Raw genomic sequence first — 21,051 nt, 5'->3', positions numbered from 1 at the left:
CGGGTTCGAGCCCTGGTCTGGGAAGATCCCACATGCCACGGAGCAACTGGGCCCGTGAGCCACAACTACTGAGCCTGCGCATCTGGAGCCTGTGCTCCGCAACAAGAGAGGCCGCGACAGTGAGAGGCCCGCGCACCGCGATGAAGAGTGGCCCCCGCTTGCCGAAACTAGAGAAAGCCCTCGCACAGAAACAAAGACCCAACACAGCCAAAAAAAAAAAAAAAAAAAAAAGAGTTCATTATTCTGTTCTCCCCATGTTTATATATGTTTGAAATTTTCCACAATAAGCTTTAAAAGATGTTGAAAGTTTTCAAAAGCATTAGGACAGTTCAATTTTTGACTTGTCTACAGTTTATGGTAACTGACAAATTCTCTTTAGCATAGCCTAAGTTTCTATCTTTAAGAAGTATACCTTTCAAGGTACAAACCATACTCCTATTAACTTGTAATTACAGACTTCCTTACTGTTTAATACTTTCTTATATAAACACTGCAATGTCATATCATTTAAATTCCTAGGATGTTCTATAAAGTATTGTGCACAATAATTATAAATCAACCCACCTAAAAGAGGTCAATACTTAACAGCAATACACCATCTAATACTCAGTTTCAGACACAAAAAGTTATACAAAAAAGTTTTATTAAGTACAGTTTCATATTTAGAAGAACATCCAATATTACAATGTGATTGGATCTTTAGGATACATAATTTATTCTTAAAATACACAAGTTATATACAGACACTGGAACACTCAGTCCCCAAAATACTCAATGAAGATGTCTGGGTGACACTTATAGAACTGAGCTAGCAATTTTTTCTTCTCTTTGGCAGAAAGTTTTGAATCCTCATCAATATTTTTTAGTAAATTCATTAGCTCATCCTTGGTTGTCTTCCTTGTATGGTCAGAATAATCACTTTGATCAATTCTCTGGCAATAAATATATCCTTAAAGTTTAAAAGTAAAAAGTTCAGTTAATGAATCTATTCCTCAGATTTAACTAGAAAAATCAAGCAACACTTTTATACTTATATATTTTTCCCCATTTTGTAAAATGCATGTAAAGATGCTAAGCACTGCTGACTTTCTAACCCTGTCAAGTTGCTTTTTGACATAAGGAGGCTCTCAGCTAAGTCTGGATAGCTCTGAGGAGATTGATTAGCGGCTAGCTGAAATTAAAGTGCAACTACTTACAGCAAAACACTTTCAAATAAACACCAGGAATTTATCCTTGTGAGACATGGAAGTAGTATTTCTCAGATTACCTGTGTCTCTGTTTGGATCTCTTCCCTTCTGAATGTCCATGAGCTTAACACTGACAATTTTATGTAGAGTTCCAGGAATCTTAAAAAAAAAAAAAAAGAAGGAACATGGAACATTATTCAAATGCATTTTAATCTAGTGATCTATTACATAAGTTCAACTTAACTACTTTCAGAGTTTTACCTTAAAAACATCTTTTTGATGATCCATTAAAAAGAGTACCAGAAGATCAGTTTTGCCTTTGGATAAATTTTTATTGTCAACAATAGCTTTTGAGAATATCCTTTTCACAACCATTCGGTTGTCACTCTATAAAAATAAAACACACACCCAACAGTATATATTTTTAAGAATTGTAATATAAAAGGGAATGTTAAATATTAATAGCTACTATCCATTTCAGCATAATTGATGCTGATGATGGAATAATACATCCTATAAATATTACAGATACTGAATACAATTAACATTTAGACAAAAGACTTACTTCTTTCTGTAATTTAAATTCAGAAGGATGTGCTGCAACAGCCATGAAATACAGTAGTCTTCTAAATTCTTCTCTATTTTGGGAATCCAAAAGCTTTAGAAAGAGCTGAGTAGCTTCTAATGCTATTTCAGTCTTCCCATTCACTTCAGCCAAAAGAAAAAAATGCTTTTAATTTTGACCAGACACGACTATATCAAAGGGAACAAAATTCAAGTTAGAGCTTACGCTAATCAGTAAACTTATCCAAAACGATGTTCAAAAGCAAAACAAAAAGACTAGGAATTACAATGAATGACCAATACCATCAAGAAAGCCTATACTTGGGACTTCCCTGGTGGCGCAGTGGTTAAGAATCCACCTGCCAATGCAGGGGACACAGGTTCGATCCCTGGTCTGGGAAGATCTCGCATGCCGCAGAGCAACTAAACCTGTGCACCACAACTACTGAGCCCACATGCCACAACTACTGAAGCCCGCGTGCCTAGAGCCCATGCTCTGCAACAAGAGAAGCCACCGCAATGTGAAGCCCATGCACCTCAAGGAAGAGTAGCCCCCGCTCGCCGCAACTAGAGAAAGCCCGCACGCAGCAACGAAGACCCAACACAGCCAAAAATAAATAATAAATTAAAAAAAAAAAAAAAGAAAGCCTATACTCGAATTGGCCAGTCCTAAGTCCTTGTCATACACAAATCTTAAGATGTTAAACCTAACTTGGCTTTGTAAATAAATTCTCAGCCTATGTTTTCCAATAATTCACTACATTTCGAGGGTACACTATGTATACAGTACTGATGTATCCAACTCTACCTGAGAAAAATAAAGGATTCTCTGAAACCTGCAACTTGTTTTCAACAAACCACATGGAACAGTCTGGCTCACTGGTACAGAGACAAAGCAGAGTGTCTGCCATTGTGAAGAGAATGAAGGGGGAATGGTGATAGTGCTGATAACACTTTCTGAAAAAGAGAATTGCTACTCTATGCTTATTAAGCTTCCAGTGAATGAAAGCAGCATTCTCCTGTGGCAACCAGAAGTCCCTGAATAACTTCAGAGCTTATTAAAGCCTCTTTCCAAATGAGGCCTAGAAGTTTTGGAAAAAACACACTTTCCATGGATTAATCCAGATCCACTCTCAGCTTGAAGTAGTACCATTTTGGTTAATTTTGAGGACAAGTAACATTTTCCTGTTCTCTCCAAAAGAGAAATTCTTGTATCCAGTAACATCTTACTTACCTAGGAGTTCTGCAATTCCATTGTGAACATCAGATAGGTGATTTAACAGAGGTTCCCTACTACTGTAATATTTGCTAATGGCATCAAATAGAAGTTCTTTCACTAAGTCTATTCTATCTGGTTGCTCAGGAAAGTTTCTGCTTATGTCTACAACCATCTGGTCTGGAAGGTATTCCAAGCAGTCAATTGCTGAAGAAAGCCACTCATCTTCCCTATGGGAGAAAAGAATTATTATTTTAAAAAGCAAAGGATAACCAACATACACTCAGTACCTAATTTACTAGCTATTTCAAGTTTCCTACCAGAATAAATCTCTATACACCTAGATAAAGAGATGTGTAATTCTTTTTAATATATAGCTAGATCATGAATCACAGATAAAAAGTTGGGTTTAATATGTCTTTTTTTTTTTTTAAGTGAAAACAGAATCCATCCACTACAATATAGGCCTGAGAAAGACATCAAAATTCAAACTCTGCTTCTTAAATTTACTATGGAGGTCCAGAAACTCTAAGTTGCTTGCTCAGGGTCCCAGGTAGGACTAGATCCCAGATCTGACTCCTAGACCAGCATTTTTCTAATATAGTATTGCTTACTTCAAAGCTCTGTGTATGATCTATCATCTCTGACTTCGGCTAGAAGAGAATACAGGAAGATAAGGTACAGTTTCAAAATAATTAAATATTAATTACCATTTCTAATAAAATGCCAGTTGGGTAACTTAAGAAAATTGCTACATTTCAAGAAACAGAATGACTAAGTTTTTTTTTTTTTTAACATCTGTATTGGAGTATAATTGCTTTACAATGGTGTGTTAGTTTCTGCTGTATAACAAAGTGAATCAGCTATACATATACATACATTCCCATATCTCCTCCCTCTTGCATCTCCCTCCCACCCTCCCTATCCCACCCCTCTAGGTGGTCACAAAGCACCAAGCTGATCTCCCTGCACTATGCAGCTGCTTCCCACTAGCTATCTGTTTTACATTTGGTAGTGTATATATGTCCATGCCACTCTCTCACTTCGTCCCAGCTTACCCTTCCCCCTCCCCGTGTCCTCAAGTCCATTCTCTATGTCTGCGTCTTTATTCCTGTCCTACCCTTAGGTTCTTCAGAATCTTTTTTTTTTTTTTTTTTAAGATTCCATATATATGTTAGTATACGATATTTGTTTTTCTCTTTCTGACTTACTTCACTCTGTATGACAGTCTCTAGGTCCATCCACCTTGCTACAAATAACTCAATTTTGTTTCTTTTATGGCTGAGTAATATTCCATTGTATATATGTGCCACATCTTCTTTATCCATTCATCTGCAGAATGACTAACTTTTAATATTCAATTTGTTAATATATATAGTTTAAAAAAAAAAATCATGTCCTCCACTGCTGTGGACTCAGGACAATCAATTCTGCCACCACCCAGGTCATGTCATCTCCTCTGGTCATCAGCTTCATCATAAGATGTAGATAGATGAACTTTAAGGTCAATTTCTGATTCTGTACTTAAAATTTAAGGTAATCATAAATTTTTTTTACATGTTACTTTAGATTGTAGAAATGTAATTTAAATTCTTGTAGAATAATAAGCTTCCTCTTTATATAGAGAGTTCAATAAGTAGTATGTTGGGATTAATTTTTTCACATAAGGGTTTAAGCTACCTTTTGACATTCAACTGTTTATTAATAATTCATTAGAATGTAGAAATGGTGAAGTACTAAAAATATAAGTTGTATTCCTTTCAAACATTTGCATATTCCTAACCACTGGAACACTATCTGCTAAGGCAAAAATCACTAAAAATTAAATAAACTAGAAAATACAAGATTTTAACATTTAATAATTTTACTTAGGGGAAGAGTTTCAAGGTTATAAGGAATATAGAACTCCTCCTTAAGGAAAAATAAAATCATAATTCCCTTAGCACCTGGAGTTAAGCCTTCAAATTTTTAATCAGGAGAGTGTAGTCAGAGGTGAGAGCAAGAGTTATTTTCATTATGTTTCTTTAATAAAACCAGTTAATTTTAAAATATACTTATTTTTTTAAAATTGTTATTTTTAATATGGTTGTAAAACTAAATATAATGACAGAACTAATTCTTAAAAGAGAACTCATGTATGAAAAGTACAGTAAACTCAATATAAAATAATAGATTTTTATCACAACAACCAGGAAGTTGGTGATGCAGCAAAATAAATAAATAAATAAATATATATATATGCTTAACTTACAATACATATGGGATAAGTATATATTCTTTTTTTTTTTTAACATCTTCATTGGAGTATAATTGCTTTACAATGTTGTGTTAGTTTCTGCGGTATAACAAAGTGAATCAGCTATATGTATACATACATCCCCATATCCCCTCCCTCTTGCATCTCCCTCCCACCCTCCTTATCCCACGCCTCTAGGTGGTCACAAAGCACCAAGCTGATCTCCCTGTGCGATGCAGCTGCTTCCCACTAGCTATCTATTTTACATTTGGTACTGTATATATGTCCACACCACTCTCACATTGTCCCAGCTTACCCTTCTCCCTCCCTGTTTCCTCAAGTCCATTCTCTACATCTGCATCTTTATTCCTGTCCTGCCCCTAGGTTCATCAGAACCATTTTTTTTTTTTTTTTTAGATTCCATATATATGTGTTAGCATATGGTATTTGTTTTTCTCTTTCTGACTTACTTCACTCTGTATGACAGACTCTAGGTCCATCCACCTCACTACAAATAACTCAATTTCGAAAAACACATATTTAATACACATTCTAGAAGACTATAAAAGCATATATAGTCAAAGGAGTCTAAGAATTTGACAAATCTGTTCATTTTGTTCCAGGTCCCTTTGAAGATCAGACAGCTCTAAGAGAGCAGACAGCCCTACATTTTAACAAAGAAGATGGAACATAATCATTTTCTTCACTTGATGTGCAAGTGAGATATATGTGAAACAAAAATGAATATGAAAAATAATGACATTTAAATCTCGTTAATTTTGACCAAGGTAATTTTGTTCATTTTTCCCAATACTGATAATATCAACTGACAAAGCATATCTGATCGTATGGACAGAAGTCAAAAGATTATCTTAAAACTAGTATCTTCCTAGAAACACACTCAAATTATTATATGTATTTCCACATACTGAGATTCACCGTAAGCCTTGAGAATCCCTCGATCCAGATAGTTCCTGTTGTTGACCAAGTCAGGCTGCCTCTTTGGTTGAGTAACTTTAGGTACCACCTCTTGCCGTTTGAGGAGGGAGTCAAGGAGTGGAAGGTCTATAAGTTGTAGCAGACGCCCAACTGTTTCTTCTTGCCATACTTCATTAATAACTGCACAGGGAAAATAACAAGGGGAAAAGTAACGATTAATAGTTACTACACGCTCACCACAATATCTGCCTAGGCAGGTCTAAGCTAATAAACTTGTGGCAAGAGAAAAAAAAAAAGGAAGAAGAAGAAAGAGAGAGAGTCAATTTTATGAAGTAGTTTCTTATAACAAAGTAAAACAATTCAAGATTTGTTTAAAGTGTAGGAGAACAGACATTGGACAACAGGAATTCTTTTCATTTTTGTACTGTAAAAAGCAATATGGCTTGATAAGAGATCAAGTCATATAACATGTTAATAAGGACCTTGGAAGAAAGAATGATTCATTCAATCTGAAAACTGGTTTGAAACCATTGGCTGCAGATTATTCTGCTCAGGGTTTCCACAACTGGGATGGGGGAGGGAAGGTGGAAATCAGTCATTAAAACCACATTCCATTGCCACAGACAAGGAAGAACATATAACCCTGTTAATGTTTTAATATAATTGTCAAATTTTTATTTAACCTAATAAAATCTTAGGGAAAGATATATCTGAGAGCAGATTTTAAATAAATTTTTTAAAATCTGCATGTAAAACATTTCAGATTTGAATCTCTGCCAGCTGATAGGACAAAAGTCAGTGTTCCAGAATTGCAACACTGATCTATTTGTTAAAGATAATAGACCTCTGTTAAAACTTAATATAAACAGCTTTAATACACAGTGTGCTCTTTATGCTCTGAATATCTAAATTCTAATAAAGGTTAAGATTGAAAAAATTTAAATAACTTTATTTGAAGTTAGTCTTCTATTTCTTCCTGTATCATCTTTAGCTTACCTTGTGGAGACAAGTTTGCAGAGATATTTACGTGAGGGGAGTCAGCAGGCTTTAAACTCAGATTTTCCCACAGATCCTCTAAACGTGCAGATTTGATATCGGAGGACTTAAATAAGGCATCTGCATACCTAAAATGAATTTATTTCATAAATTCCTGTTTATTAGTAAGCCTACAGAAATATTTTTGAATTTGAGAGCTAAGAGTTTCTAGAAAGTTTATGTATTTCAGAGCAAAAACATAACAAATACAAATTCTAAGAGTAGAATGAAACACAAAAACATCCCACCTTTTTTCTCAAGCCTGAATATACACACTCTACATAAATTCTCCTTTGAGCATTTAGATTTAAGTAATTCAATGACTAAAATGTTAGTCGCCAATTTTAAAACATAATCAAACACAGTCAAACTTCATTATGCTTACTGTTTTTATTAGTTATCTCTCTTTCTGGGGCATTCTCTGGTAGATAGCGCTCAAATACATAACTATAATCTCTTATTCATAATTCTGAAACCCAAAAAGCTTTGAAAAATTTAAAGTTTATTCAGAATTCATATAGTGACAAAACCTGTTCTGAGACTATCACAGCCTTTATCTATCCCAGTTAGTATGAATATTTTCACTGCAGAAATACTAATGTGTTTGATTACCAGATGCTGTCCCAGATCCCTCTCAGAGTGTTATCTAGTAAATGATATATGTACATAATGACCTTTCTAAAATCTCCAAAGTTCCAAATTCCTAAACGCATCTGTTCCCAAAGGTTTCAGATAAAGCACGTGGACCTACATTTGGAAAGTACTGACTGTGCCCTACCTTATCCTCCTACTTCCTTCCTATACAGAAAGAGGTAAATTTTATCATGTTTTAAATACAGAGTTAAAAAAAACATTTGAAAGTCAATACACTAAAACTCTGACTTTGGGTCAGATCTGAATTGTAAGAGCTTCAATTACATGGTCACCTCTTCACAGCTTAGCTGAGGGGAATAAAAGGGAAAAGTTTTATCTCATGACAAACAACTAAGTTAGCTATGCACTTATCACCTACATCCATTTCAATCACTGGGTTCTACAATTCTGTCCCCCAGGCTCCCTTTAAATGATTCCTGCTCCTCCACCACTGCTGCCTACTTCCCCCCTCATCTGTAGACCACAATACTGCAAGATTCCTCTCCCCATTAGGCTGTCCATATAGCTGCCTAAAATACAATCTCATCATGCTTAACGTCTTTCTGTGGCCTCCCCAACATCTGTGTGATCACGTGCAAACTCCTTAAAATGTCCTATGAAACTTTCTGCATACTGGCTCCTTTCATATTTCACATCTGCTATTTTCTGGATTCTAGTGACAACCCACCTGCTTGTCTTCACCTCTCCTGTTCTCATACCACTTTGTGTATAAACTCTCTAACATTTTTTATACTGTAACTGTAACTTGAAGCAGAAAAATCAAAGTTTGTTGATGGTTTCTGCTAAATATATGAAAAAACAAGAATTCTAGGAGATACCAAATAAACAAAAGTTTGCTCTACTTTATCAAATTTACCCACAGACCCAGATTTTAGCCTAATTTACTGTTCCAAAAATAACAAAGACAGTCAGCATCTCATTAAAAAGTAGACAAGGGCTTCCCTGGTGGCGCGGTGGTTGGGAGTCTGACTGCCAGTGCGGGGGGCGCGGGTTCGCGCCCTGGTCTGGGAGGATCCCACGTGCCCCGGGGCAGCTGGGCCCGTGAGTCACAATTGCTGAGCCTGCGCGTCTGGAGCCTGTGCTCCGCAACAAGAGAGGCCGCGATGGTGAGAGGCCCGTGCGCCGCGATGAAGAGTGGCCCCCGCTTGCCGCAGCTAGAGAAGGCCCTCGCACAGAAACGAAGACCCAACACAGCCATAAATAAATAAATAAATAAACAAATTAATTAAAAAAAAAAAAAAAAAAAGTAGACAAAATCCTGCCAATATCCCCCCTGCCAATATTATGAGACTGACGTGCTACCTACTGCACTAAAGAGGCCCCTCCCCCTGCCAATAGTAAATGAAAATCTAACATAGACTAACCTGGAAGGTGAAAACAGTTTGTTCTCTTTGCCTAATTGACTGTCTTGGTTAGGTATCGTTGTGAATCTATAAAGACTGCAACTACTATCTTCAAATGTAGGTTTTTTGTCTTTTCCAAAGACTTTGGTCGGAACTGCTTCAAATACTTTGTAGTCCATAAGTGCTTGACACACTCTCACCACTTTGGCCCGAGGAATATCTACATCACCAAAGTATTTATTCTGAATTAGGTGAGAAAAAATGACATCCACAGCTTCCGAACCAACAAAACAGTCATTGTGTCTTTTTAAATGATGCCTTCGTTTTTTCACCTCCACTTGTGTTTGAAGAGTGTTTATAATGCTGCTCCATACATATGTGGCTCCAAACGGCTTCTGGGCTACACTGAAACCTGGAATGGGAAAAATCACAGAGTCACCTCACTCATTTGTAGTAAGGTCTAAGCAATCCTTAAGCAAATCTCCAAAGTTATTAATAAGAAACAATTATGAGGGCAGCTTGTTATTGAAATATGAAATTATTAGTAGCAACTCATTAAAAAATGTAGTGCCTACTATATGCTAAACACTGTTTGATGTGCTAGGATACAAGAGTGGGCAAAATAAAGTCCCTGTTCTTATAGACTTATTCTTTGTGGGACGATACAGACATTATGTATATGTTAGATCAGTGCCAAGAAGAAAAATAAAGCCAGGTAAGAAAGAGAATGCTGTTTTAGATGGGAGGTCAGAAAAGACCTCTTTGACATGGTGATCTCTGATCAGAAGCCTACGTAAAACCTGGGGGCAAGCTGTGCAGTTATCTGGGGAAAGAACAGAGAGAACAGAAAGAGCAAAGGCCCTGAGGAGGGGGTGTACTCCACTATGAGAACAGGAAGGAGGCTGCCATGACCTGAGTAGGTGACCAAGGGAAAGAACAGTAGGAAGTGAGATCAGAGAGGAGTGACAATGGGGTTTGGAGTGGGGGGATGCAGATCAAGCAGGACCTTGTGGCAGTTACCAATTATGTACAAGAGCTCTATTAAATGCCTACATAAATGCTCTAATCTTCAACAGCAACCCTATGAAGCAGACATCACTCTATTTGAGAGATGGAAAACAGATTCACAGAGGTTAAGTGTAACCTCCAGACATTATATTGTAAGAGGTGGTACTGGGATTTGGTTCACGGTCTATATGATTTCAAAGCATTTATCAGTCAGATAAGACAGACATACAGATAGACACATGTATAGTTATAGATATACATACACACACAATGCTTGTTGGAATAAACTAATTTTTTTTAAAGCTTCTTATTATGCAGACTCATGAGTTAAGTACTTTGTTATACAGGATAAACTAACAGTTTGGTTCCTGTTCAATAGGAGCTTATAGCCTATTGCAAAGATAGGAAAAGCACAGAAATAAAGTAAGGTTTTAGAAAACGTGCTTTCAAAGATCCATCACATTTTTCCTCATTTTAATAAGCTGATATTTGGCATAACTACAAAGAAGAAAAGGAGAAACAATTAAAAGAAAATGGGGGCTTCCCTGGTGGCACAGTGGTTGAGAATCTGCCTGCTAATGCAGGGGACATGGGTTCGAGCCCTGGTCTGGGAAGATCCCACATGCCGCGGAGCAACTAGGCCCGTGAGCCACAACTACTGAGCCTGCGCGTCTGGAGCCTGTGCTCCGCAACGGGAGAGGCCACGATAGTGAGAGGCCCGCGTACTGCGATGAAGAGTGGCCCCCGCTTGCCGCAACTAGAGAAAGCCCTCGCGCAGAAACGAAGACCCAACACAGCCAAAAATAAATAAATAAATAAAATAAAATAAAAAAAAGAAATACTCATAGCTAACATCTTTAAAAAAAAAAAAAAATGGACCTTAAGTTTTAGTAAGCTGATGGAACTAAGTCTAGCTAATCGTCAGCCTGGTGGCTAGCTGGCTTGCTCTCTTTTTATGTAAACACATAGTATGCCTTTTTATGTGTTATACCTTTTAATGACCCTCTGAATATTCAGTTTTTCTAATTTTTAAGCCCCCATTTTTGTTAAGTATATAACTCCTTTATTTCCAAGATATTTTGGCAGAGAAATTGAAAACTGATTACATCCCTTAAGGCAGTCTAAGAAGGAAAACAATATGCAACGGTACAACAATAACGAATAAGGGGAATTATAATTAAAGAAACGCCTACTTGAAATTACCTTCCTGCTTTTTTAGATAAAATAGAATATGTAAGATGAAAGCAAAGTTTCTGAAGCACATTAAAACTCCACTTGGGAATTCCCTGGTGGTCCACTGGTTAGCACTCGTGCTTCCACTGCCAGGGGCCCGGTTTCCATCCCTGGTTGGGGAACTAAGATCCTGCAAGCCACGTGGCGCGGCTGAGAGAAAAAAAAAAACTCCACTCAATGCACTAGAGTCATAAATTTTAAGTGGGTCATTTGAAATTCATCTTTTGTGCTGCAATAAATATAGGGAGTGTAGTGAACCACAGTGTATTCACCTATAGTGTAATTTTGTAGCTACCATAAAAACTAAAAAAAAAAAATTACTAACATACACACACACACAAAACCCTTTATTGTTTGTTTGTATATTTCCAATACCAAAAGTAGATGGGTAATTTTCCTATCTATCCATTATTATGATCTTAGTTTAAAATAATCAGCAAGATTATGGGTTTTTTAAATTAATTAATTAATTAATTTTTATTTTTGGCTGCAGTGGGTCTTCGTCACTGCATGCGGGCTTTCTCTAGTTGTGGCGAGCAGGGGCTACTCTTCATTGCGGTGTGCGGGCTTACTGCGGTGGCTTCTCTTGTTGCAGGGCACGGGCTATATGCGCGTGGGCTTCAGCAGTTGTGACACATGGGCTCAGCAGTTGTGGCTCGCGAGCTCTAGAGCACAGCCTCAGTAGTTGTGGCACACGGGCTTAGTTGCTCCGTGGCATGTGGGATCTTCCCGGACCAGGGCTCGAACCCGTGTCCCCTGCATTGGCAGGCGGATTCTTAACCACTGCGCTACCAGGGAAGTCCCAGCAAGATTGTTTTTAGTTATCAAAATTATATTTTAAAATTCCAGATACTTCATAATCCATTACTAAACAAAGAAGTAATTGATGCTAGTTTTCCAAATATGTGAGCCGTTTTAAGAACTGAATTATGGAGACTCAACTAGATAAATCAAGCTGAAACTAGACTTACTACTGGTACTGTATTTAGTCTCTACTGAGTAGAGCCAGAATCATGCACTGGATGGAATCTCAAAATATGTCCAGGTCATTCCCCTGGTATCCAGAACTAGGAGTAGCTGTACTGGTTCCAGCAAAGGATGATTAGCACTTAATATTCTTAACTTCCTAACATACCAGAGATTATAGCTGAGATTTAAATGAACTTAATGTCTGTTCTTTAGTCTTTTTTCAAATCTTCATTATTAATAGTAGCTAACATTTGAGGACTTACAATATGACAAGCTCTGCCTTCTCTCATTTAATCCTGATAAACTTCTCTAAAATAGTTATTAATAATCCTATTTTGAAGAAATTGAGGCTCAGGGAATTTAACAAACTTACCCTCAGTTTTACAGGTAGTAAATATATACTAGCTTTTCTTAGTACTTAAATATAAATATATTAAAAGTAAGTCAGCAGGGCTTCCCTGGTGGTGCAGTAGTTAAGAATCCCCCTGCCAATGCAGAGGACATGGGTTCGAGCCCTGGTCCGGGAAGATCCCACATGCCGCGGAGCAACTAAGCCCATGCACCACAACTACTGAAGCCCTTGTGCCTAGAGCCCGTGCTCCACAACAAGAGAAGCCACCGCAATGAGAAGCCCGTGCACTGCAACAAAGAGTAGCCCCCGCTCGCCGCAACTAGAAAAAGTCCACGCGAAGCCACGAACACACAGTGCAGCCAAAAATAAATAAATTAGATAAATAAATTTTTTAAAAAAAGAAGCTTTGTTAAAAAAAAAAAGTTAGCAGATAGTTTTAGCATTAACTTTTCATTGAAGACTTGGATTAACTGAAAGAGCTTTAAGTGAGCCAATGAGATTAAAGAAACAAACAAAAAAACAACTTTAAGATTTGTGAATCCTTAACCAAGCTATTTAAAAACATTTAGTAGTCATTACTCCTAAAACAAGATAGGTATCATAAATTCTATGATATATACTATCCATAGTACACAGGAAAGGAAAATAAGCAAGGTTCAAACTTGTAGAGCTCAGATTGCCTATTAAGTACCAACAAAACAGACTTCTGGGCTAGTAATAATACTAAAGATGAAACACATAAATCATAACAGTTGAGCTACAAGTAAGTAAGCATAAAAACCCTAAAAGATAAGGCTGACTCACTTATTAATTTGAGATCAATAAGACAACTGACGGGGGTGAGAGCCTCAATGACGTGAAAAAGGCTAATCTTCACAGGGGAATTAAGAAATAAAGAATATATTTCCCCCTATTAACTTGCTGTTTAAATATGGAAAATCAGGAAGTCTTGCAGGTTGGATAACACAGTATAAAAGATTAAAGAACAGGTTAGAGCAGGATAGTAGGCACCTGTGAGCCATACAATGTTTCCAGAGTTCTCCAGGCATAATACAATTCAGCCCTTTCAGGTCCCCTCTGTTCTCACTGACCATTAATTCCCAACCATTGCATCCTGGTTGCAAATATCCTGGAGTATTTCCCCTTAAGCATCACCACCCACAGACCCAAACTAACTCATGTTCATACAGATATCTTAATACATAATCTACCCTGGACTTAACGAGTAAATGTGCCAAAACTCACACCAGGATAACCTGTTTTTTTAATGCTGACTTCACCAGTTGAACACAGATCCCCCACATGCTGGTTTGAAACTTCTTATTTATCATCATCTAAGAGCTGAAATGAACATTGGTATCGCTGACCATGGCCCAGTAAGATGAATTATTGTGACTTCTAAACAGGATTCGAGAGACCCGAAGTATACAATGAATGTTTTGTAAGTCTAGCAATCAGAATGTAAGCTTCAGCTTGTCCTCAAACTTCACTTGCATATGAGCTGGACAATTCTTTAAAATTCATCACTATCTACATCTTGATGCTTCTTTGTTTACATTTGGTTAAGCATGTTCTAAAAGCATCATGACCTAATGATCAAAGTCTAGAGACCAGCTGCGATAACCCTGATAAGAGACTTAACTTTTATAATTTGTTTTCTTCATTTACTGATACAAGAATTAAACACTATGTTTAAGGTATGTTTCAGGTCTAAACTGCTGATTTGTAGGACTTTAGAGACTAAAATTATATCTCTCTCCATTTAGACATGGTCATTGAACACCAAACAAAATATGTAAGAAATGAAGCATAGGAACAAATTTGACCTGTCGGATAAAAAGCTTTGAGAAGCTATCAAGAGGCTCAGAAACTGCTTTAAACTAGATCTATAACATACTACACATGCTCGTGAGCACTATATAAATCTAGGCTAGTTAACATTCAGTTTTCAAGCAGGCTCATCTTTATCTGTGTGAAAACAATAGCTATTTTTCCAAAGCAAAGACCCATCCTTTGCATGTATTTGAAATCTACCCAAAAAAGTTTACCAGCCATAAAAAAGTTAAACTTCTAATATTGAACTTATGTGTATTTGTAACACTACTAATAATCATCTTTACTTCTAAAAAGGCACACTAAATAATCAAGTTATTATAATAATAATTCCTTAAAAATCAAGTCATAAGGCAGATAGGTCAAGAAATTACATTTACTCATTAAGTCACAAGGGGATAATCAGCATCAACCATGATCTGTGCAGTCAGCATCAACTATGGCCCTGCTGTGAAAACCAATTTAAGGGTGAAAACAATTCTATAATCATTTCAATCAGTGAGATTATATTAACTCCTTAGATCAATAGACACATTATAAAACTGGATCCCAATGTAAGGTAAACATACACAGAGTTACTAAAACATGCTACTTCTAAATGAATATGTAACAATTTTATTTTCATTTTTGGATATTACACTGCCCCCACCCCCAACACACACAAAAGAAAAGAATTCAGATAGCTCATGTTAGGCAGTTTTGCACAAAACTTAAAGAAATTGTGAGCTACTGCCTTATTTCATTCAAATTTCCTTATACTTCACAGAGGTTCAAATTATTCAATACTTGTTAGTTGTAGATTATTGCCAACTATTAAAATATTTTAAAGAAGGGTTAACACAGTGGTTCTTAGTAGGTGATTTTACTCCCCCTGGACATTTGGCAATGTCTGGAGTCATTTTTGGTTGTTATAAGCTGAGGAGGGAGAAATGCTACTGATGTTTAGTGGGTAGAGGGGCCAGGGACACTGCTTAACATTCTACAGTGACAGGCCAGCTCCCGCAACAGCAAAGGAAACGTCAGCAGAGCCGAGGTTCAGAAATCCTAGGTTAATTGAATACTGTTTAGACATGGAAACTTGTGTTAATGCAGCAGGCACAGTGCTAGGTTCCGTGAATAGAAAAACACAAGAGTGTGGGTTCTGGAGTCCCAGAGAACTTGGTTCTCTATTCTTGGCTCCATCATTACTAATAATGCAATCTTGGGCAAACTGCCTAACTTTTCTGGTGCAAAACAGAGTTAATTCCACTTCTCTCAGTTATTGTGAAGGTCATCTGAGATATATATGTAAAGTGGCTGGCACGTACCCAGCAATTAACAGACGTATAAAAACGAAAGGGGAAATTGTCTCAATCTAGAAGAGCCGAAGGACATGTGGATTCACTGTAATGTAATATCCTGGATGGGACCCTGGAACAGAAAAAGGATATTAGGCAAAAACTAAGGAAATCTGAGTAAAAGTATGGACTATCAATATCGGTTCACTAATTGTGACAAATGTATTACACTAATGTAAGATGTTAATCATAAGGGAAACTGAGTGAAGGGCATATGGGAACTCTAAGCACTAACTTAGTGACTTGTAAATCTAAATCTATTCTAAAAATGTTTATTTAAAAAGTAAAAAAAAAAAAAAAAGGAAGGTCTCTTTCTTTCTCTTCCTTTCTTTGAACTAAGAAGACACAGTCCCCACCCTCAAAGAGTTTACCTTTTACCTATTCATACCACTTGGATGATGATGTCAAGCTCTGAACAGTAGTCAGTCAAATAAAGACCACTAGCAGGTGAGATGACAAATGTGACACATACCAGAAGATTTAACTCCTCATCAGAAGATAACAAGTATATAAAATCCTAAATCATTTAGGATTTGAGAGAATTTTACTTAAGAATTGTTTTTTCTCAAAAGAGGTTTTAAAACATTACAGAATTGTTAAGACAAAGGAAAAGGACTACATTTATTGGACACTAACCAAAATTTCATGAAAATAGATAAATGTAGAGAGCTGTGCTTTGAGTGTTAAAACTAGGCAGATGTGACTGAGTGGGGAAAACTTCCTATATGCCAATATCAATACTGCAACACTTTTACTGCATATTGGTTTTGGTAATCCAAAGTTTGTTTTCCTCTTACACAGCATTAGAGATGTCATGCTGAAGACTGACACTGCCTCTGAAAAGAAGGCTGCAGGTAAACTATGTAAAATAAATAAAGAACAATTTTAGAATATGTTTAGAGAACTATTAACAAAAGTAGGCACTGACCCCTGCTTTAATTCATACAGATTAATGAGATAGCATATGGGAAGTACTTTGAGCTCCCTGGAAAAGTGATACCAGGTGAATTCAAAGAATTAGGTTACAGTATAAAGGGATAACAGGATAACATACCACTTTCTTGCTTGTCTATATTAAAAGACAAATTTCTTCAAACTACTTACTAAAGGTTAGCATACAGACTTTATTTCTTCTACATAAATCAGGTCCCTGGTTGTTACAGCCCCTTTAAACTATGGAAGAATTACTAATAGGTAGAGAAACAAAAATACAAAGCTGCTTGCCAGAGCACACAGAAAGAGAATGGCAGGGAACCAAGAACACAGGCTCCCATTACCATGCTCGCTAGGACTGTGACAAGGCCACAAAAGAGTGGGAAGGGGGATGAACATAGGATAACAGGTAGGGTTCCAACTGTAGCAACCAAAACAGATGAGAAAATGCAGTGGGCCCTTCTCTGCCCACTGCACCTGGTGTGCAGAAGACAGTGGTCCTTTCCTTGGGTTCAAATTCGATGACCAGCACTTCAACTCTTCCCTCTGAGAGTCATCTACCTAATTTTGAATACATATTCCCTTATAGGAAGAACCTGTTCACTAATGACCAAAGCTCAGAACAGGTATTTCAGCTGTTAGATAAGACAGGACTTTTAATCACATAAAATTTGGCAATTTCTTTCACTCAGAAAGTAAGCCTAAAGACTTCTCAAGACTGTTTCCAATATTATTTGATTTTATATTCCTAAACGATGAAGTATTTCCCTTCTCTTCACACTGTAAACACTGGAGAAATTCTGAATGTAGCCATCATGTGCTTATTTGAATCCTGTTAATTGGAGAGTAAGATTAATGTTAAGATCGTTCTTAGAAAAGTACAAATGAAAAGTGGTTCTCTATCACAATTTATCATCAGCATTTTGAAGATTAAAAGGAGCATTACTAATTGTAAGTTAAACAGAAAACTGGGGCCACTGAGATGCACCCAATTTGTCCTACGTCAATCCACTGACCACTGTCACCTTGAGGAAGGAGTCACAGTTTCACTGGTTTGCTTTTACAAATGAAAGGCTTAATAATAAGGGAACTAATTCCTACAGCAACCCACATTGTAGCTACAGAAAGGGGGGAAAGTTGTAACTTCTCTAAAAGGAAAACAAAAAAGCCAAGTATTATCTGTACCCCTTAACTCTATTAACTGACACGTAGGGTATGCTAAAATCGGAATTTTAGAACCGATCATCCGATTCCGTTCAATTGTTTGGACATTTAAAGAAACCAAGATGTTAGCATACTAACATCCTAAGTAACCTGCCCCCCAGGACATGATTAAGCTGGCAAAATTCACCAGTGTCTCTCCTTATCTCATGCAACCATTGAAAAGGAAAATCAAAAACTTCTATTCATTGAAATACTGCTTATCCAGAAAGTGTAACTAATAAATACCTTTTATGCCAAGTTCCTGCCGGTAGAACTTAATATAACAGAAACCTCTCACCACTCCCAGGAAGAGTCTGGGCAACAAACTGGGCAACAGAGGCACTGGGCCCCTGGTCATATTGTGGAGTCAAGGTTTGTGGCTGAGACAGTAACCAGTAATGATGTGGAGCACGTCTGGAGACCTACTGCAAGCGCCCGGCACGCAGCTGGCGCACAGACTAGCGCGCGGTGAAGTTAAAGTCTGGGTATCTTAGGAGAAAGCTGGCTGCGAGGGCACCAGGGTCCGGCACAGCAGCTCACCGGCTGGGGCGCCGGCCCGAGCTGCCACAGCTGTGCGGAGCTCGCGGAGGCGGCCGCGGACCCGGCTGTACCTGGCGGGATCCCCCGCCCGCGCGAGAACCTCAGCCTGCGCCCCCCGCCCACCCCGTGACCCCCACCGTCCCCGGACCGGGTCCTCGGCACCTACCGGGAGGCCTCTGCGCGGGACTCTGGAGAGCCGACAGGTTGAGCGCCGCCGCCTTCTCCCGCACCGTGGCCATGGCCGCTGCCGCGCTGACACCGCCGCCCCAGACCGCCGCACTGCGAAGTGGGCGCCAGCACCGCGGCCGCCAGTTAACTGGCCCGGGATGGGGCGGGGTTCCCGCCAGGCCCCGCCCCCGCCCGGTGATCGGCCGTTGCGCGCCGCACGCCGCCGGTCACGTGCAGGCCGGGGCCGACTGTAACCTGAGGCCCCGCGGGCGAGGAAAAGGTGCGTATCCCGCCCTCGAGGCAGCCAGGTGGGAAGTATTTCGGGGTGCTGCGCCCTGCATCCCGCCCCCGCCGTCGGCACAGCCCACGTGCAGGCAGAGGTATGCGCGCGGCAGGCTCAGACCAGTTGGGTGCCGCGTCCCGCCGTGGATTAATTCTGGGGCTCGGCCAGCTGTTTAACTGTCTTGGCCTTCTGTATTCTCACCTGTGACGCGAGGGCAGTATTAGTATCCTCTTAGCGGAATTTTTTAAATGAAGATTACACGAAGCAATTCATGTATTTTAGTTGTTGAGTCTGGAACATAAGTGCTTAAAATTATGTCATGGTGATAAGTGCCTCGAAGTTTTCACGCATCCCCACCTGTAAAGAACAAATCTTTATCTGTTTCAGGAGAGCAATGTCTAGAGGTCACAGTCAGGAGGGCAGCTGGCTGGCCTTGGGGCTGGCTGCCAAGGAAATCGGTGCCGCCTCCAAAGTAACTCTGGGTCAGGTGGGTAGGGACAGAGTTAGGAAAGAAGGGAAGGGTTGTTAAGGGGAAGTTGAAAACAGGGAATCCAGGGATCCAGCGCTGGGGTACCTCTGAAAAGATGAGTGGTGTAAGAGACCGATAATTCAATTGCCAGATACTTAAACCCCGCCCCCCCTTTTTTCCCCCAAATTTGGGGATTTTGCAATCATGTTAAACCTTTGGTACCTACAATAAATGTCTTCTTAGAAGGAGGATGCCTGTGTGATCAGGTTATAAACCGAATGGTTTTTTGTTTTTTGTTTTTTTTACTTTTGGCTGCATTGGGTCTTCATTGCTGCGCGTGGGCTTTCTCTAGTTGTGGTGAGCGGGGGTTACTCTTTGTTACGGTGCGCAGGCTTCTCATTGCGGTGGCTTCTCTTGTGGAGCACAGGCTCTAGGCGTGTGGGCTTCTATAGTTGTGGCGCAAGGGCTCAGTAACTGTGGCGCGCAGGCTCTAGAGCGGAGGCTCAGTAGCTGTGGCGCATGAGCTTAGTTGCTCCATGGCATGTGGGATCTTCCTGGACCAGGGCTCGAACCCGTGTCCCCTGCATTGGCAGGCGGATTCTTAACCACTGTGCCACCAGGGAAGCCTCAGAATGGTTTTTAAATGGGAGTTCATTACTTAGCTTATTGGAGGAAGCTCCTACACGTAGGTGCTTCAAAATGCTAAGAAGAATACAAACGTGGTTATTTCAAAGAACACATACCAAGAAACTGCGACCCTAGGGACCCCAGTTTAGCGGGTTAGACGTGGGCCATTGCTGCGCCTAAGATTTAGAAACGGTTGCCAGGATTGTCCTTTTTTTATGCGCTCTCTCCCCCTGGTGGTAGTAAAACCCAGCCGCACCTCTGTTCAAGGAATTTCCTTTGTCATTTCTCAGTTGACTACTCAGTTGACTACTGTATCTCAGAGATAAGATACAATTTAGGACGGGTTTCAGGTACTCAGTAGACCAATTAACTTTAGTCTACCCCATGCTGTGTAACTGAATGAACACACAAGTCCATCCTCACTACTTGGGGAAAAAAAAGCTCATCTTATTTCTGAAAACAAATCTTGACAAACACTAATATTGGGTCTTTTGAAAAAGGCAGGTGACCTCAGTGACTATTTTGATGATTTATATAACATTTCAAAGAATTTTTACCAGCCTGTGCTATCTTTGTCTATCTTACCTGGTGAAATGCTCTCTTTTACTTGTCCGCATTCTATGTATCTTGGAGGCCTAATTCAAATCCCACCTTCTTTGCTGGACAGATTTTTCCAGATTACACTGATATATTCCTTCTCTACAGACCCATGACATTTATCAAATACATTACTGTTTTATGGCCCCATCGTACTGATACTACCTAATTATTTCAGCACACACGTCTTGATTGCCTAGCAAAGTTGGAAAACTTCAGGGCAGGGAGAATATCTTAACCTCTCAGATTTCTTTCAGTATCTGTTGCTTTGGGCACATAGTAGATGTCTTATATAGTAATGATTATCCTCATTAAAATACAGAGC

At 38.9% G+C, this 21,051-nt stretch overlaps 1 protein-coding gene across 1 annotated transcript; it reads right to left on the bottom strand.

Annotated features, from left to right (window-relative positions):
• Window positions 1–654: 654 nt before the first annotated feature.
• Window positions 655–18,848, bottom strand: DEPDC7 (DEP domain containing 7). The gene is made up of 9 exons (XM_061203219.1): window positions 18,749–18,848; window positions 9,196–9,586; window positions 7,139–7,266; window positions 6,133–6,322; window positions 2,986–3,197; window positions 1,753–1,895; window positions 1,449–1,574; window positions 1,268–1,346; window positions 655–949 (listed from the first exon to the last, which is right to left on the bottom strand). The coding sequence occupies exons 1-9, from the start codon at window positions 18,819–18,821 to the stop codon at window positions 756–758; spliced, it is 1,536 nt and encodes a 511-aa protein (XP_061059202.1). The 5' UTR covers window positions 18,822–18,848; the 3' UTR covers window positions 655–755.
• Window positions 18,849–21,051: the final 2,203 nt, after the last annotated feature.

Source organism: Eubalaena glacialis, chromosome 10, assembly GCF_028564815.1.
Source record: "Eubalaena glacialis isolate mEubGla1 chromosome 10, mEubGla1.1.hap2.+ XY, whole genome shotgun sequence".
Lineage (NCBI taxonomy): Eukaryota > Metazoa > Chordata > Mammalia > Artiodactyla > Balaenidae > Eubalaena > Eubalaena glacialis.
This window is presented reverse-complemented; position numbering and strand designations above follow the sequence as displayed.

Excerpts from the sequence above, each read along its gene's own strand:
- DEPDC7 (XM_061203219.1), bottom strand. The coding sequence starts at position 18,821 with ATGGCCACGGTGCGGGAGAAGGCGGCGGCGCTCAACCTGTCGGCTCTC. Across the intron at positions 6,323-7,138 it reads TGCAAACTTGTCTCCACAAG|TTATTAATGAAGTATGGCAA; the intron begins GTAAGCTAAAGA and ends TTCCCTGTGCAG. Across the intron at positions 1,575-1,752 it reads AATTTAAATTACAGAAAGAA|AGTGACAACCGAATGGTTGT; the intron begins GTAAGTCTTTTG and ends TTATTTTTATAG.